We start from the raw sequence: 15618 nt of genomic DNA on the forward strand, positions 1-15618 counted from the left end.
GATCTTGCCAGTCCTCATGTATTCCTCGGAAACTTGGGTTCTTAGCAAGAAGAATTGCGAACTTTTGGCCGCGTTCGAGAGAAGAATCCTCGGAAGAATTTTTGGCCCCCTACATGAGGATGGACGATTCCGTAGCCTACACAATGATGAAATCTGTGAGTGATACCATGACCGTCCGGTTGTGGATAAAATCCGCCTCAATAGGTTACGGTGGACGGGTCACTTAATCCGTATGGATGAGGATGATCCCACCCGGAAAGTCTATAAGGGCAATATCTATGGTAGAAAAAGAAGACGAGGCAGACCCTGCCTAATATGGAGCGATGGCGTTGGCCAGGACGCCAGACAGCTTTTAGGGATATCGAATTGGTGGACCTCGGCGCAAAACCGGGATGTCTGGAGTTGCTTATTAAGACAGGCCTAGATCGGATAACGGTTGTTGCGCCGTTGATAATGATGATTGCGACAAACAAAATCTTCTCCTTCTTGAGACGAGTTTTTGGAGTATTCAGGATATGGTCGTTGGACGAAAACAAAACATTCGGATGTGCGAATGCAGAAGAATAACCATGAGATAGTTTGAACTGCTATCAGATTTTGAACTTTAGTCAAAAAATGTATTATATATTCCTAAGAAGCTTCTAACATCGGTTGCCATTAATTCTACTTACGTATCTATATTGAAATCGGGGTTATCGCTGATGAACACATAGCCTAGGTCATCTTAGTTTATTTGTTCTATTATTGTTCCTTTCGGTTGTTGAAATAATGTAAGTAATCACCTTTTATATTCTTCTTCCCTGAAAAATACTCCAAAAAATACGAGATTATTATCCGACCGTCTTTTCATTTATTGCAAATGATGTACAGAAAAACCCTACAACTATAAGCCACTTTGTGAAAGATTTTCTTCAGAATTATCTAATGTGTTGCAATCTGATTCACTATTCGATTGTGCATCCTCGCAGATGACCTTATCGTTGCCGAACTTCTTGGCCTTTTCTCGCCTGGTTTTGATTAGAAGTTTATGTCCGGGACAGTCAAAATTGCCAATGTAACATTTGTCACGACAACACGTTCTGCATAGTTTAAAATTGCATTTAAGACCCTGAAATGAAAACAAAAGTTAAGTTTGGCGAGATATAATGACTTAAACAATAAGAGGAGTTTTTTTTATATTTTCGTCAAAATTGAAACATATATGTATTTGTGAAAAAACATTTTTTTTAATATGAATAAAAACAAAATGGTGGAATTTGGGATTTTAAATCTGTGTAGAGTCGGCGTGACTCTGATCTATACAAAGGAAACCATGGCATTTTATATTAGAGACATATAGCTCCTAGCCGAAAATGGCGGGCATTTACGTCAAAATTTCATCATTTCTTGTTAACAACTTTTGTTTTCGAACTTATCAAAAACAGTTACTGGCATATATAATCAGCAAAAGTGAAATTCGGACGCTGTCGCACGAAATACATAAGGAATCAGGAACGGTGTTTTGTTTGTTTTTACAAGAACGTCACGTACAATCTGTTCGATACAATGCAAAAAGAATCAACGAAAAGGGATAAAATAAAACCCTTGAAATTTGAACAGTGTTAAAAAATCGTAACAATGACATCAAAACTCAAAAAAAGACTAGTTAATACTCTGTATGGGGACTTAGCATCTTATACATCCTTCACTGGGTAGAGGCATGGATTTGACCAATCGTTGGATATATTCAGCTGACATTTTTCTCCATTATTCGAGAAGACGTTCCATCAAGTATTTTTTTCTTCGCAATAACCTTCGTGAAGCCTACCGTCGATATAATCTGCAGATTCTCAATAATATTGCACTCCGAGGTATAATATTGCACTGCAGAGGTTTCGGACAATTGAACGCTGCCACATACTTATTTTCCACTCTTATATTTCGGGTCACAGTTTCGGCATATCTTGAATGTTTGACAAATACCCAACTTTTCGTCGCTGGTATCCAGATTTTTTTAAAATGTCGATGTACATATTGACGTCCATATTCCCCGCCCCAAATGTCACATTTTCCACGCCGTCCGCGCCGTAACAACCACCCTAGTCGTGCATTTTACGTATCGTACGGAATAAATCTTATGTAGTAGTGAAGTAAAGCGATTTGAGTTTACTCAGAACTATCTTCTTGAAGATCAAACGTTTTGGGGTGATGTACTCTCTGTCAACGAGTTTAAATTAAGGTATTCTCGTGTGAAAAATATGAAAATCACAGTAAAGTGGGAAGTGCTGTTATGAAGAGGTATATGGATGCGAATATGTCCATCGATATTTTAAAAAACTCTGCATGCCAGCGCGGAGAAACAGGGTGTTTATCAAACATTCCAAATAAACAAAAACAGTGACCCGGTACATAAAGCGTGAAAAACATGCATGTGGTAGTGTTCAACTATGCAAAGCCTCCTCTGAGAACTTGCAGGATTATATCGCCGTTACGCTTCGCAAAGGTCCCATTTCGAAGAAAAAAACTTGATGGAACGTCTCCGCGAATAATGGAGAAATATTCCAGCCAAATATATTCAACGTTTGGTCAAATGCATACCACTGCACAGTTAAGGATGGATATGATGCTAAAAGTCTCTATACGGAGTATTATCTAGCCATTTTTTTTGTGTGTGTTTTTTTGTGTTTCAAATTTGCATACGACAATGAAGTTTCTTTTGTTTTTTCCCCTCCAAAACAAAAACAAAAACATCTCCATGTAATCGGATCATAACGGATATGTAAGCAGATAAATCCAATTGTTTAAATGAAAAAAATAATTTTCATTTCCCTCGTTCAATCTGATGCTTGAAGCGCAGTGTTGACGGCGCTGTACCTTTTACAACTTTTCGAATTTTGATTTGAAATCTAGATGAAATATTCTTCAAATCTAGTGTATCGATTAAGAAAATGAATTCCTATAAACCTATAATTGTATATCTTTCCTGAAAGATTATTTTAATAATAATAATCGTTTGCGCAACAAATCATAATGGAACAGGGTCTTGAACTGGCTTGCAGCACTTCATTCGAGACCGTAACGGTACACTACAGTACACTGTATCCGACATCTAGTGAGATTTGAACCGACCTTCCGCTGCGACAGTGCAGGCTCTAACCACTTGAGCCATTCGGATTAAGATCATTTTGGCGGGCGGAAATTAGCTCTTAGTTACTGTTTTACTTAATTGAAGATTGTTCAGTCATCAAAGGACACACACTTAATTTACCAATGGAAAATTCAAACTTCCAATTAGTTGCCAGGCATTTAATGTATGGAATAATTTTAATTTTTGCAGTCCTCCAATCATAAAACAAATTATTAATAATTAAATTCTTAGGAAAAATTTTGGACTCGTTTCACGTGAAATTAGTTGAGATAACTACAAGTTGCCTGGGAAAATTTCCAGATTGCTCGGATAAGATACGAATTTGGACAGGGTAGTAGATAATACCACTAAAATTAATTTCATGTCTGCTTGCAACAGACGACGGAAAAGTCACCATATATATCTAGTTTTGAAACAAAAAGGGATATCAGAGAATAAGTGCGGGAAAACTCATGCGATGGTGATAGTAGTTACTACCAATTTAAAATTCTAAATAAGGCACTGCGATAGTGACTATAATGAAGGTCTCACTCATAATATTTCCTGTTTGTCATAAAGGGTTATGGGGTAGCAAGCTGCAAATTCCAAAATCAATTTAATTCAAACCTGTTGCTAATGAAGTGTGCTATGTTAATTTATGGATAAAACATTCTACCGCGTGCCATACGTGTCAGAGGAATTTATTCATTGGTTTAAGATACTCTACCGCAACTCAAATAGCAGAATCGAAATGTGCCACATAAATTAAAAACTTACGCATCTCCATCTATATTCACCAAGGCCGCGCCCTCTTGCAGCTCTTATTGATTCTCATCGAGGATGCGCGCAGATTATGTTGTTCAAATTTCTCAAATACATGATTTATCAAACGATTGTCTCATCTATATTTTGCAGTGAGAACAGTAAAACGCAGATTGACTATATCCTTATAAAACGTCAGCGGTTGATTGCTATGCTGCGAATCACACTACCACCAATAAAACAACGTCCGCCGAGCATTAAAACCAGTCGCGCTGTTCCTCGGGCAGAAGCAGAAGGAGCGTCTGATGATGAAACTGCAAGTCGTCTATTCTCTACTATAAGTCTCTCGATGATAAAACTTTATAAGAGTGCCAACCAGGAAGCAAGGAAAGCTTTCGCTCAAGTAGTATATTATAAAGATTTTTACGATAAACTCGACACTCGAGGCGGCGAGAGAGATCTGTATGGACTTTTCAAAAGCCGATACCAACGTAGACATATAGAACAGAAGAGGAATTTGTTCTTTTTCCACCTCCGCAAGCACTGTCAACATTTGAAGCAATTTCGCCTGTTAGCGCCACTGAAGTCGAGGAAGCAATAAAACGAAGAAAATCGGGGAAAGAAGCAGGACCTGATTACATCGCATCTGAGCTCTGGAATGCGAAGAGTTGAGACCCAATACTCTGGTTCAGTGAGTACTTAAATCGCGTTATTGAGAAAGTTTCCAATATGGGAAAATAAAAATAGTTTTTAACAAAGTTCAAATTCCATTCGATCCGGTTACTGTCTCATTGAGGTTTTGAACCCATTTTTGACAACCATATCCACGAGATTGTTCAAATACCCGTGAATCAAATCGGTTTTTTCAAGAACTGCGGCGAACTCATGTGGTATGCTCTGTGGCAACACCTAGTACCAGAAGAACTTGTAGACTGGGTTAAATTGCTCTACCATGATCTGAAAAGTAAAGTCCGAACTGTGGCGGGATTATCAAAACCGTTTCGCGTCTTTGTCGGTGTTCATCTAGGAAGCGCCCTCTCATCACTCCTTTTTCTTTTTGACATGGGTAGTGTCAGACGGTACAGCCAATGTCAAGGACCCTATTTTTGCTTTATGCATATGATTTTTTTCTAGCGTCACATAGCAAAACTGATCTAGAGGAACTTGTTCAAAAATGGAATAATCGCCTCGTGCATCACGGTCTCAGATTAAATCGGAATAAAACTGAATTTTTGATGACCGATCCTAATGAAACAGGAAATGTCACTGTCAGTGGCAGTGACCTACCCGGGACTGAGCGATTGAAATATCTCGGATCAATGCTATCCACCAATGGTGAACTGCATTATGAAATTTGTTCACACTGGCGTTCTTAGTGACGTATTAAGAACGTCTCAAATCAAAAATTTACCGCAGTGTCATTCGCCCCCCGCTTCTGAACAAGATAAAGGCTGAAAACTTTTGGTGGCATTATCCCCCCCCCTGCCTTTTCTGTCAAAGCAGTCTCTCAGCCTGTTTATATTGCATATCTTTGTTATCGAATAATCCGTACCCACCTTTTTGTCTATGTAAATTCTTCGCTCAATGACCACGTGAGAATGATGATTTCTTAAAATTACACATAATTGTTGCTAGGGACTGAAGCATTTAGAGATCACATTTGAGTGCAGAGAAGAATTATTCGAAAAATAATATCATATACGTGTCAATCGCTTTAATATAATTGGTTCTTGTTAATTTCAAGTCTGCTTTATCCGTTTTCGAGCTTTATATCGTTCAAATATTGTATTCTCTGAGTTTGATGGAATCCTAGTTAATTGCGTCTTGGACAGAACCAGTAGGAAACCGGCGTTTCAGTTGCAATTTGAGAATTTTCCCAGCGAGTCAAAGAAGAGAATAATCGTTAATATTTCGAAGAAAGGCAGTTGTCGTGAATTCAACAGTTAGAGGAGTATTTATTTATTAAATTATCCTTAAATACCCCAAAGAACATGTCAGAAACTTGATTTACAGAGAACAGATCTTGGATGGCGGAAGAGGACAGGTTCAATGAACGATGTCATAGTTTCTCGAACATATTCACTACATTGACGATATCTGTTTGCTCCCTCAACGACTCATGGACTTTGGATAAAATGGCTCTGCATTTTAAAATGTAGACAAATAGAGCTTGATTGAAGATAGATACCAAGAAAAGTAAGTTTCTCAGTCTGACTGGTCATCGCATTCTTCCTATTGAGGGGGAAACCACATTAGGAGATTTTCAGAATCGACGCTAATTAACCGATCACTGCGCAATTTGAAAGTATGATTCTTTACGGAGTTACGAATCGTTGGAAGGATATCATATTTTTAAGAGTGCTTTTTTGTATAATTAATGAAAAAATTGTAATGAGTCGGAATACCGGAAGCTTCTGCTTCGGATATAAAGGTTTAAATAACAACCTTTTTAATTTTGATTTTTTTTTTCCTGCATTGGGATCCATATTCTTTGAGAATAAGTTAGTAATGTAAAATTAAAACTTTTTTGGGTTCACATAAAATTGGAGTCTCTACACGTCCCGGATTTGGAGAACTATAGATACGACTTTCAAGGGGCTAATGCCACGTAACTTTGTTATTTTTGGCTTAAATTATTCCAAAAAATCTCAAAAGCTGTTCAAAATATGACTAATATAATATAATGTCCAAATTTGTTTAATAATAATCGTTGGCGCAACAATCCATATTGGATCAGGGGTTTTTAGTGTGTTAGAGCACTTCATTCAAGACTGTAACGGTACACTATAGCACTATGTTACTCTGTAGGAGGCATTGTGGTCAACATTGCGCCCGAGATTATTACCCTGATTTGACTCAGGTACTCATTCACAGCTAAGTCGACTGGTATCCGATGTCAAATCACGATACAAATCTCTCTGCCACCAGTGGGATTTGAACCGCGACCTTCCGTACGACAGCCTTGTGCTATAACCACTTAGCTATCCGGACATATTGGCTGAATTCCAATTAATTTTTCCCACTAAAAATCCCAAAAAATACATGAAAATAAGTTTTCTAATGTGGCTTCCTCCATAATTGGCAAAACATCGAGGGCGTCGAACAGTTTGTATATCTAGGAAGTGTTGTTTCTGCCAGTGGTGGCACCGAGCTTGATGTTTGTCCAAAACCTGGAATCACAACATCAGGCTGTTCTGCGCCAACTTCCACTCTGTGGTAAACATTTCATTGCTTCTTTAAAAGTCGTGGTGGTATTTGAAGCACATTGCCAATGGTGATCGTTGGGAATTCTTTTTCAATGAAAAACTGCAGACGAAGAAGAATGAAGGCGGTCCCCCAGGTTGGGTAGGGCTGACAACCCTACACGAAAAACCAATGTTACGGAGTCACAAAAGGAACCTCCGACTGGACAGATTGTACAATGACAGACCCCTTTATGAAACAGCTGGTATAATATAAGGTTGGTGCAAGAAGGCTGTATAAGGAGGAGCAAATCCAGCGACAAAGGGGCGCGGAATGTCATTGGAAATTTTTGACTCATGTGAATAATGTACAGGGTGCGTACGGTATGGTATGGTGGTATGTGTGGTATATGGTGGTATATGTCGTTATAATTTCCCGAAACCAGTATTTTTATTTTTGCTCTTTTTCAGATAAGACATGGAGGACTACAACTTAACTCAAGAAATGAAGAAACATGCGTTTATCGTCGCTATATGTGCAAATCACACACGATTTATAAATCACACACGATTTATAAATCTCTAATTTTCTTAAGTGCGCCCGTTCATTCTTTCAAAAGGTTCGCCGTGAATTGGAAGCATCAGGCGGTGATACAGAATCTGTTGCAAAACGCAAAAAACACGTGCGACGTTCTGACACTGCCCGATCTGCAGAATTTATTCAAAAAGTGCAAATGATCATTGACGAGGACCCTTCAAAATCAATGAGGGCCCTTGCGAGGGAGCTTAATGTTTCTGACCGTCTTATCCGTCCGTCGAAGATCTCTCAGTGAGTTATCCGATCAAAACGCCTTATAAACAAAATTAAACATCCTGAAGCGCCTGTTATGGTTTCTTCTGATGAAACAATTTTTGACTAAGACCGCAGAAATGAGAGATGGCTCTGTTACGATCGTACAGAGGTTCCTGTTGTTATGCACACGAAGTTTTCAGCTACTGTTATGGTTTTGGGTGTTGTGAGCCACAAAGGACATGTCATGCCACCTCACTTCTTCACTCAAGGACTTCGAGTGAATTCAGCTGCACACATCGAGGTTCTAGAGATAGTAGTGAAACCCTGGATTGAGAGTGTTTGCGTGACAGCCCATACATCTTTCAACAAGACTCTGCTCCTTCACACAAAGCGATGGCGACACAAGATGAAAATTTCCATGACCGTATAACACCGAACTTATGGCCGCCTAGCTCCCCAGACCTTAATCCTCTGGATTATTACGTATGGGGCGTAGTTGAGCGTGAAACCAACAAACATCCTCATAACACTATTTCTTCTCTGAAGGCTGCAATTAATACCGTTATGGTCAAAATGAACAAGGAGCATTTGATTCGGGTATGCAATCGTTTCCGGACCCGGATCGAGGAGGTTATTGCAGCTAATGGAAATTTTATTGAATGAGTTTATCGATATATAATAAGTTAATGTTGTGCAAAAAATTCGTCAAATTTCAGTCATTCATGTTCAAACTAAAAGCTAATTAGTTTCACTCTCAAGTTGCCCTCAAATACCGTTCGCACCCTGTACTGACGTATCGGTGTGCCAATGGCGCTAAGAAGAAAATCTTCTTGTAAATGTTTTTCCGTCTCACGTGATAAGCCATAAATAACTATGGACATGCCTGCAATCACGTGAGCGCACACCAATGCACTGCATCACATATAGGGCACTAACACCAGCTCTTAGGCGCGGAATTTTTCTCTCGCAATTAACGTCGCGGTCGAAGATGTGCAATAGTTTCTCTCTCTATAAAATTTCGTGAATACAGTCTTCTTGGGCTGGTTTCAAAGCGTTCAAAGTACAGCGTTGGGAACCTAGAGGAGGCGGTCCGTTGGCTTACATAAAAACATCAGTGATCAGTGGTATCGCACAAGATGGTTGTTGTTCGTTCGTTTCTATAACGAAAAAATGTATGAGCGATATCACGACCATCTGGTTGTGGATCGAAACCGGCTAAATAGGTTGCGGTGGGCGGGTTAAGTGACCCGGTGAGGATGATCCAGCCCGGAAAGTCTATAGGGGCAACATCTATGGTAGAAGAAGAAGAGGTGGTAGACTCCGCCTCAGATGAAATAATGGGATAGACCAGGACGCTAGGCAGCTATTAGAATTTAGTGGACCTCAGCGCAAAACCGGGATGTCTGGAGTTCATTATTAAGGCAGGTTTATGCCGGATACCGGTTGTTGCGCCATTGAAAGCTGGTGCTACGAGTATAAAGGTTTTGTGTGTTCATCTTATGTGAGAAACTTTCTGCACACAATTTTCCATTGTTATATGGCTAAAAGCCCAAAGTATAGCTTCATATTTTTTTTCAAATTACAAGATATAAGGGCATATTACAGACATAGATATTATGCTCTCCTTAAACAAGCAGATTTTGCCTATTGCCGTACTATACTGTGCATATACATACATGCACCTATATAAATTAATCGTATGCATATTTTCGATTTACTTCATACACAAAGCATACATATGTATACATAAAGTACGTGTATTGAATGCCGCTAGTTTAATGTATAATACAAATATATCTGAACTAGGCACTACTCCAAAGCTTCATTAGCATATACATATAAATATATACATATGCCTGTCTCGAGTAATTGATATTGATATATGAATGATTAGAAAACTAAAATGAAATGTTTCCCTGCGGCCCTCTATTCACTTTGTTGTTGACATTAAATTTAAAGGTTTCATTCTCTATAACTTTGTTAATAATATTTGGATTTCCTTCAAACTTCCCAAAGTTATGCCGTATGCTATCCGTTATGTTTATTTCTTCTACTCCTAGCACTTCTAGTGTGAGTCTAAGGGGGGTTTCCAGCTAAATTTGTAAAATATGGAAATATACTATTATTTACTTTATTTGTGCAGATGTTGCAACGGGATGTATTTTGATGCCTAGATTTCCCTTGGATACCCCACTGTGATTTTTTTCAGATTTTCCAGTTGGATAGGTTCTGAGAACAAGACCTGTTACACTTTTTGGAGGGCATATTTTGAGCCCTTTCTCTCCTAGGTTTTAATCGAAGGCAAATAGTTTGGAAAAGTATAATACTAATCCCCACATCTGTAAAAAAAAAATTCCACCCTCCTTTCGCATGTATAGGCAGCCCCTTTAAACTCAACACAAAAGGGCGCCACTAGCTTATGTAAGGGATTCATAGACCACACGTTCTGATCAAATTTCGTTACAATCGATCTGGCCGTTTCTGAATAAATCGGGTGTGATAGACAGACAGACGGACGGCTAGACATCGAATCGATTCTAATAAGGTTTTGTTTCACACAAGACCTTAAAAATGATATGGCCTCATATTAGAATCAAAGCGATTTCTACTTCTTATTCTTCTGATAATTTTATTGGACGGCATTAGTTTTGTTCGTCGCGGTGTCATGCTAGCACAGTACAGGTTTTGTGAAATAGTTGGAACTGACAACTAAAGCAAGTCATGCGGATAAATGTATTCAATTGGAATTAATCCCGCATTAAATAGATGATTGTTTCCGAAATCTAAGAGAGTAGTATTTTCAGACATGAGTGCAGCGTTTCTGCAATGGACATGAAATATACATTCCGCTCGCCAATTGCTTTATTAAATTCATAACTTATATGCTTGAATCGAGTTTATCTAAATATATAGTATATATGGAGCAGAAACTTCTTACTCACCAAAGGATTCCCACACTGTACACAAGCTTCTATACGTCGTTCTGGTATCCCTTCTGGTTTAGCCGGTCGTCGATTCTTCCTCCGAAGCTTTTTCATTTTCTTTCGCGATATTTCATTTCCTTCATTATCAAAGTATTGTCTCTTGATGGTATTAGGATCCTCTGCCTTGCGAACTTTCTCCTCTATAATTTTCTTATGTTCCTCTGGCGCGGGTCTTATGTAAGGTTGGCAAAGCCACGGTGGCAATGATAAATTGTAGTCCTGTGTAAATAGAGGTTTTACTTAGAAATTCATAATATTCGAGATTGTTATTGAGATATAAAATTACAATTTCGCTATTTGTCGCTATGCTGGGATCCACCTCCTCGGGGCTGTAAGTTAGTTTACCATCATGATACGGCTCATATTTGTCACGTAATTCTTTAACTACAAAGCGAAATTGCGGCATTTCTCTGGCCACGGCGAGAGCTTCACGAATTTCAGCATTGGGTTTCAGATTTAACCTAGGAGGCAAAGAAACGAAAGTGAGTTGGCAGTATGATATTATTGGGAATAAATTAGAATTCGAAATTATATTTCATTAAAGATTAAAGTAAAATGAATTGAAACGCCATATTCCTCCTCTCATCGCTGGAAATGAAATCCTAAAAACGAACTCGGAATTTCATCCATCATGTTGAATTCTTACTTTCGCCTTCTCATGCCAAACTGCTACGCACCCTGATCGGAGATTCGGTGTAGATATAATACCTATGAAATATACTGAGTCTCTAAAAAAACGGAAACAGTGTACAATAGTGATTTGACTTAAAAACAAAACAAGGTTTTGAATACGGATTTATGAGAAAAATCTAATCAGCATCCGGGCCAAACAGATAGGAAGACAATGACTTCCACCCACGACAAGGACTATTTCTTCTTTGTGATGCAACTAGTTTGTATGTAAAGCAGGATGACACTGCTTAATGAATACATTTTAAGATTAACAGAAAAGATTCTGATCCGGCAGCCTTAGGATGTGTCTACACATCCTCATCGAGAGCGTATAGCACTGTTTATAACTAAACATTTCTTATTGTGACTGCTGTTTTCTATGCTGGGTGGCTTCGGAAAGACAACAGGTAACGCCAACACGAAAATTTATAAAAAAAAAACTAAACAAGTCGAAAAAGTGGAAGCTCGGCATTTCATACCTGAAACGCAAGGTTTTGTTTGTTTCTTGTGTGAGTATATTTGAGTGCAGAATTATCCCATTTGTAAGAAGCCCGTAATGTATTATATATGCATTTAGCACGTCGGATTCACTTTACAGTAAATTTACATGGGGAAAACAATTTTGAGCTACTGTAACTTTGTTAGTAATAGTATGATTTTGATCAAACTTGGGGATAACATTCTTCATACTACAATTTATATTACGGAATTATATATTATATTTTTATGACTATAGGATAAACTTAAGGGGTCAATTTACCCAAAAATTTAGTCATATGCTAAAAATAGTTAGTAATATGCTATTATTAACTTAATTTGAACAGATATCAATATGGAGAGTATTTTGAGGCCTGGACACCGTATAGAGGCAGCTTTATGATTTTTTCCAGATTTTTTCGGTTAGGTCCGTTAAAGAAATCATCGCTTTCCACCCGTCGCACTCCCCGCCTTTCCAACCAATGTCAAAACTAAGGCTGGCATCGAAAAATACAAATGAAGACTTTTCATTTGTTTCCCAACATGACTAAATTCGGTGAAAAAAAATTGTACATTTTGTATTCCCTTTGAAAGTATGAGGACCCTCCCCCACTGCATGTTTGGGCGTTAAATATTCCCACCTTCTCATCAAATTTCGAGTCAATCGGTATATCCATTCTAAGTAATATGAAGCTACCACGTTGAACGTTTTAAGATGAGTAATTTGTCAATGAAAAACTATTTTGACATCCATCTCAAAGAAAGTGCTTTCATTCAGTTTCATTTACTTCACTTGTTAATTTATGTTTCTGGGAGCGAAGCTCGAAAAGGAAGCTCTTGAACCAAAAGTCTAAGCATACAAAAACCAAAATAAACGATCAGGAGGAACAGGAATTATCTAGTCACCAATAAGGGACTTAGAGGCTAGATTAGATCATCTGGCCTGAAATGAGGGGGATACAGAACAACAGCTTCGCTACGGTAGCGGGATTTCATTCAAATTCAAATTCAAATCAAATAATGCATTCTATAATGTGCAATTACCTTAAATTTCGTCACATATTGCACATTCTTAAATGCATTCGTAGCAGCATCAGAACCTGTTCATTTTGGACAACTGATTAACGATCGGTGGACTGTCAACGTTACGAGCGAGGAGTGGACGATGACAGTAATCTTTCGGACTGTCGCACGTCCGTGAAAATAGTCATGCAAATTGTTGTCCGTGAGAAAGCTGACGATATGGATCAGTTAAGGAACTTCTGAACTTGATGTTAAATTAGTGTCAGTTGAGGAGAGAAGAATTTAGGCAATACGCCAGCGGGTGCTGTTTCGTATTCGAATAATCAAGGAGTCGTGAGGCTATAAACGAGTAAAAAGAAGTGGAGTGAAAAAGTGCGCGTGAGTAACGGCGTGAAACGAACCAGCGGTGAGAGGCTCCAACTGATTTTTGGATAATACGTGAAAGTTCGGATGAGGAAGAGTCTTCGAAAGACAATTAAAAAGTAGCAGCCGGTTCGACGAAAGCAGAACATGACCTGAGGATTACAGTTTCGAATATGAACAAGGTGCTATTGATTGGCTGCTTCTTGCCTTTTTCAGCGCGGAACACGGGGCATGGAGCAGATATTTAGGAGGTAAGAGCGCCGTTCATGCGTCCTCTTTAACCTGGCCCTCGAGAAAGTGATCCGTGATGCTGATGTAAATGCAAGAGGTACGATCCTCTTCAAGTCCACCCAACTACTGGCCTATGCTGACGATATCGACATCATGGGAAGAACCACCCGAGATGTACAAACTGCCTTCATCCAGATCGAGCAGGCGGCGCGAGATCTTGGGCTGCACATCAATGAAGACAAGACAAAATATATGGTGGCAACGTCAGCACCGAAGACGAATCAACCAACAACAGCAAGTGCGGTTTGCTGTTCACAACACAAACACGAAGAAGAATAAGGATAGGAGAATACAACTTTGAGACCGTTGACAATTTCTCTTATCTAGGGTCGAAAATCACAATCGATAACAACTACGATGATGAAATCCGCGCACGGTTGTTGTCAGCCAACAGAGCCTATTTCAGCTTACAAAAACTGTTCCGCTCGAAACGTCTCACCATAGGGTCAAAGCTCTTACTGTACAAGACTATGATCTTGCCAGTCCTCACGTATTCCTCGGAAACTTGGGTTCTTAGCAAGAAAAATTGCGAACTCTTGGCCGCGTTCGAGAGAAGAATCCTCGGAAGAATTTTTGGCCCCCTACATGAGGATGGACGATTCCGTAGCCTACACAATGACGAAATCCATGAGCGATACCACGACCGTCCGGTTGTGGATAAAATCCGGCTCAATAGGTTACGGTGGGCGGGTCACTTAATCCGTATGGATGAGGATGATCCCACCCGGAAAGTCTATAAGGGCAATATCTATGGTAGAAAAAGAAGACGAGGCAGACCCTGCCTAAGATGGAGCAATGGCGTGGGTCAGGACGCCAGACAGCTTTTAGGGATATCGAATTGGTGGACCTCGGCGCAAAACCGGGATGTCTGGAGTTCCTTATTAAGGCAGGCCTAGACCGGATACCGGTTGTTGCGCCGTTGATGATGATGAAGAGCGCCGTTTCTGGTGGATGGGCTAGTGGAGGCAGTGGCTCGTTACTGGAAGTGAAATTCAGGTGAGCTTTTCACGTTGCGTTTTCTTGTGGAGTTACTTGGCATCTTCTTACTACATGATCATATCTAATCGAATCGCAAAATACCTCAAATTCAGACTGAGAATTACTAATATAATATGGCGAAATGAAAAAGGGAGGGTTGAGTGACATCTCCGCAATAATTCAGTTACAAGGGTAATGGTGGCTCGGAGAAGGCATACCAAGATATATGTACAAGAGTAACTACTGGTGAAGAGTGATTTCTAGTTCTTGTGGTGAAAGGAATAGTTTTTCGCGCGGAATCGGTTGTCAGTATATTTTCTGGAAGTCTGTGTTGTATGATGAACCCATGACACATCTGTACTTTATATGAAAAACAAGTCGGAGTACCGGAAGCTGGGCGCCTCGGATGTAAAGGATTTGTGTTCTTCTTATGTGAGAAACTATTACGCAGATTTTTCCATCCGTATATAGTTGCAAATACAACATATTCCTTCATATTTTTCCAAACTACAAGATGCGTACATATTACAGACATAGATATTATTCTCATTCTGAACAAACGGCCAATTACCCATTTTTTTTTGCGAATAGGGTAGGTGAATGCGTTTACGCACAGAGTGTTGGACTCCCGCAACAGCACGCTGCTGCGTTCCGAATATTGTACATATATATGCACGTATATAAATTGTTCGTATTATTTCCGGTTTATTTCAAGTACAAAACTAAACAAATGTACATATATAGGACGTATATTGAATACCGCTGTTTTAATGTACAAATATATCTATGTGGATTAACTACCCGCAAACGTCATTAGCATGTATATATACCTATATGCACACATATGTCTGTCCGGAGTAATTGATATTGCTATACAAATGACCCAAAAACTTAAAATAAAAAGTTTCTTTGTGACCCCTCATTCATGTGAGCTCACTTTGTTGAGGTATTGGTGAATTGATATGGGATGATGACGTCATGCAGGTT

The 15618-nt window shown here is 39.1% G+C and overlaps 1 protein-coding gene across 1 annotated transcript in view; it reads right to left on the reverse strand.

Annotated features, from left to right (window-relative positions):
- Nucleotides 1–671: 671 nt before the first annotated feature.
- Nucleotides 672–15618, reverse strand: part of LOC119648586 (tRNA-dihydrouridine(16/17) synthase [NAD(P)(+)]-like) — a 298564-nt gene continuing 283617 nt past the window's right edge. The window contains exons 9-11 of the mRNA XM_038050358.1: nt 11114–11288; nt 10786–11046; nt 672–1108 (exon numbers count right to left, since the gene is read on the reverse strand). Of these exons, the coding sequence (XP_037906286.1) occupies nt 884–1108; nt 10786–11046; nt 11114–11288 (661 nt within the window). The 3' untranslated portion in view covers nt 672–883. The remainder of the gene's footprint in view (nt 1109–10785; nt 11047–11113; nt 11289–15618) is intronic.

Source organism: Hermetia illucens, chromosome 1, assembly GCF_905115235.1.
Source record: "Hermetia illucens chromosome 1, iHerIll2.2.curated.20191125, whole genome shotgun sequence".
Lineage (NCBI taxonomy): Eukaryota > Metazoa > Arthropoda > Insecta > Diptera > Stratiomyidae > Hermetia > Hermetia illucens.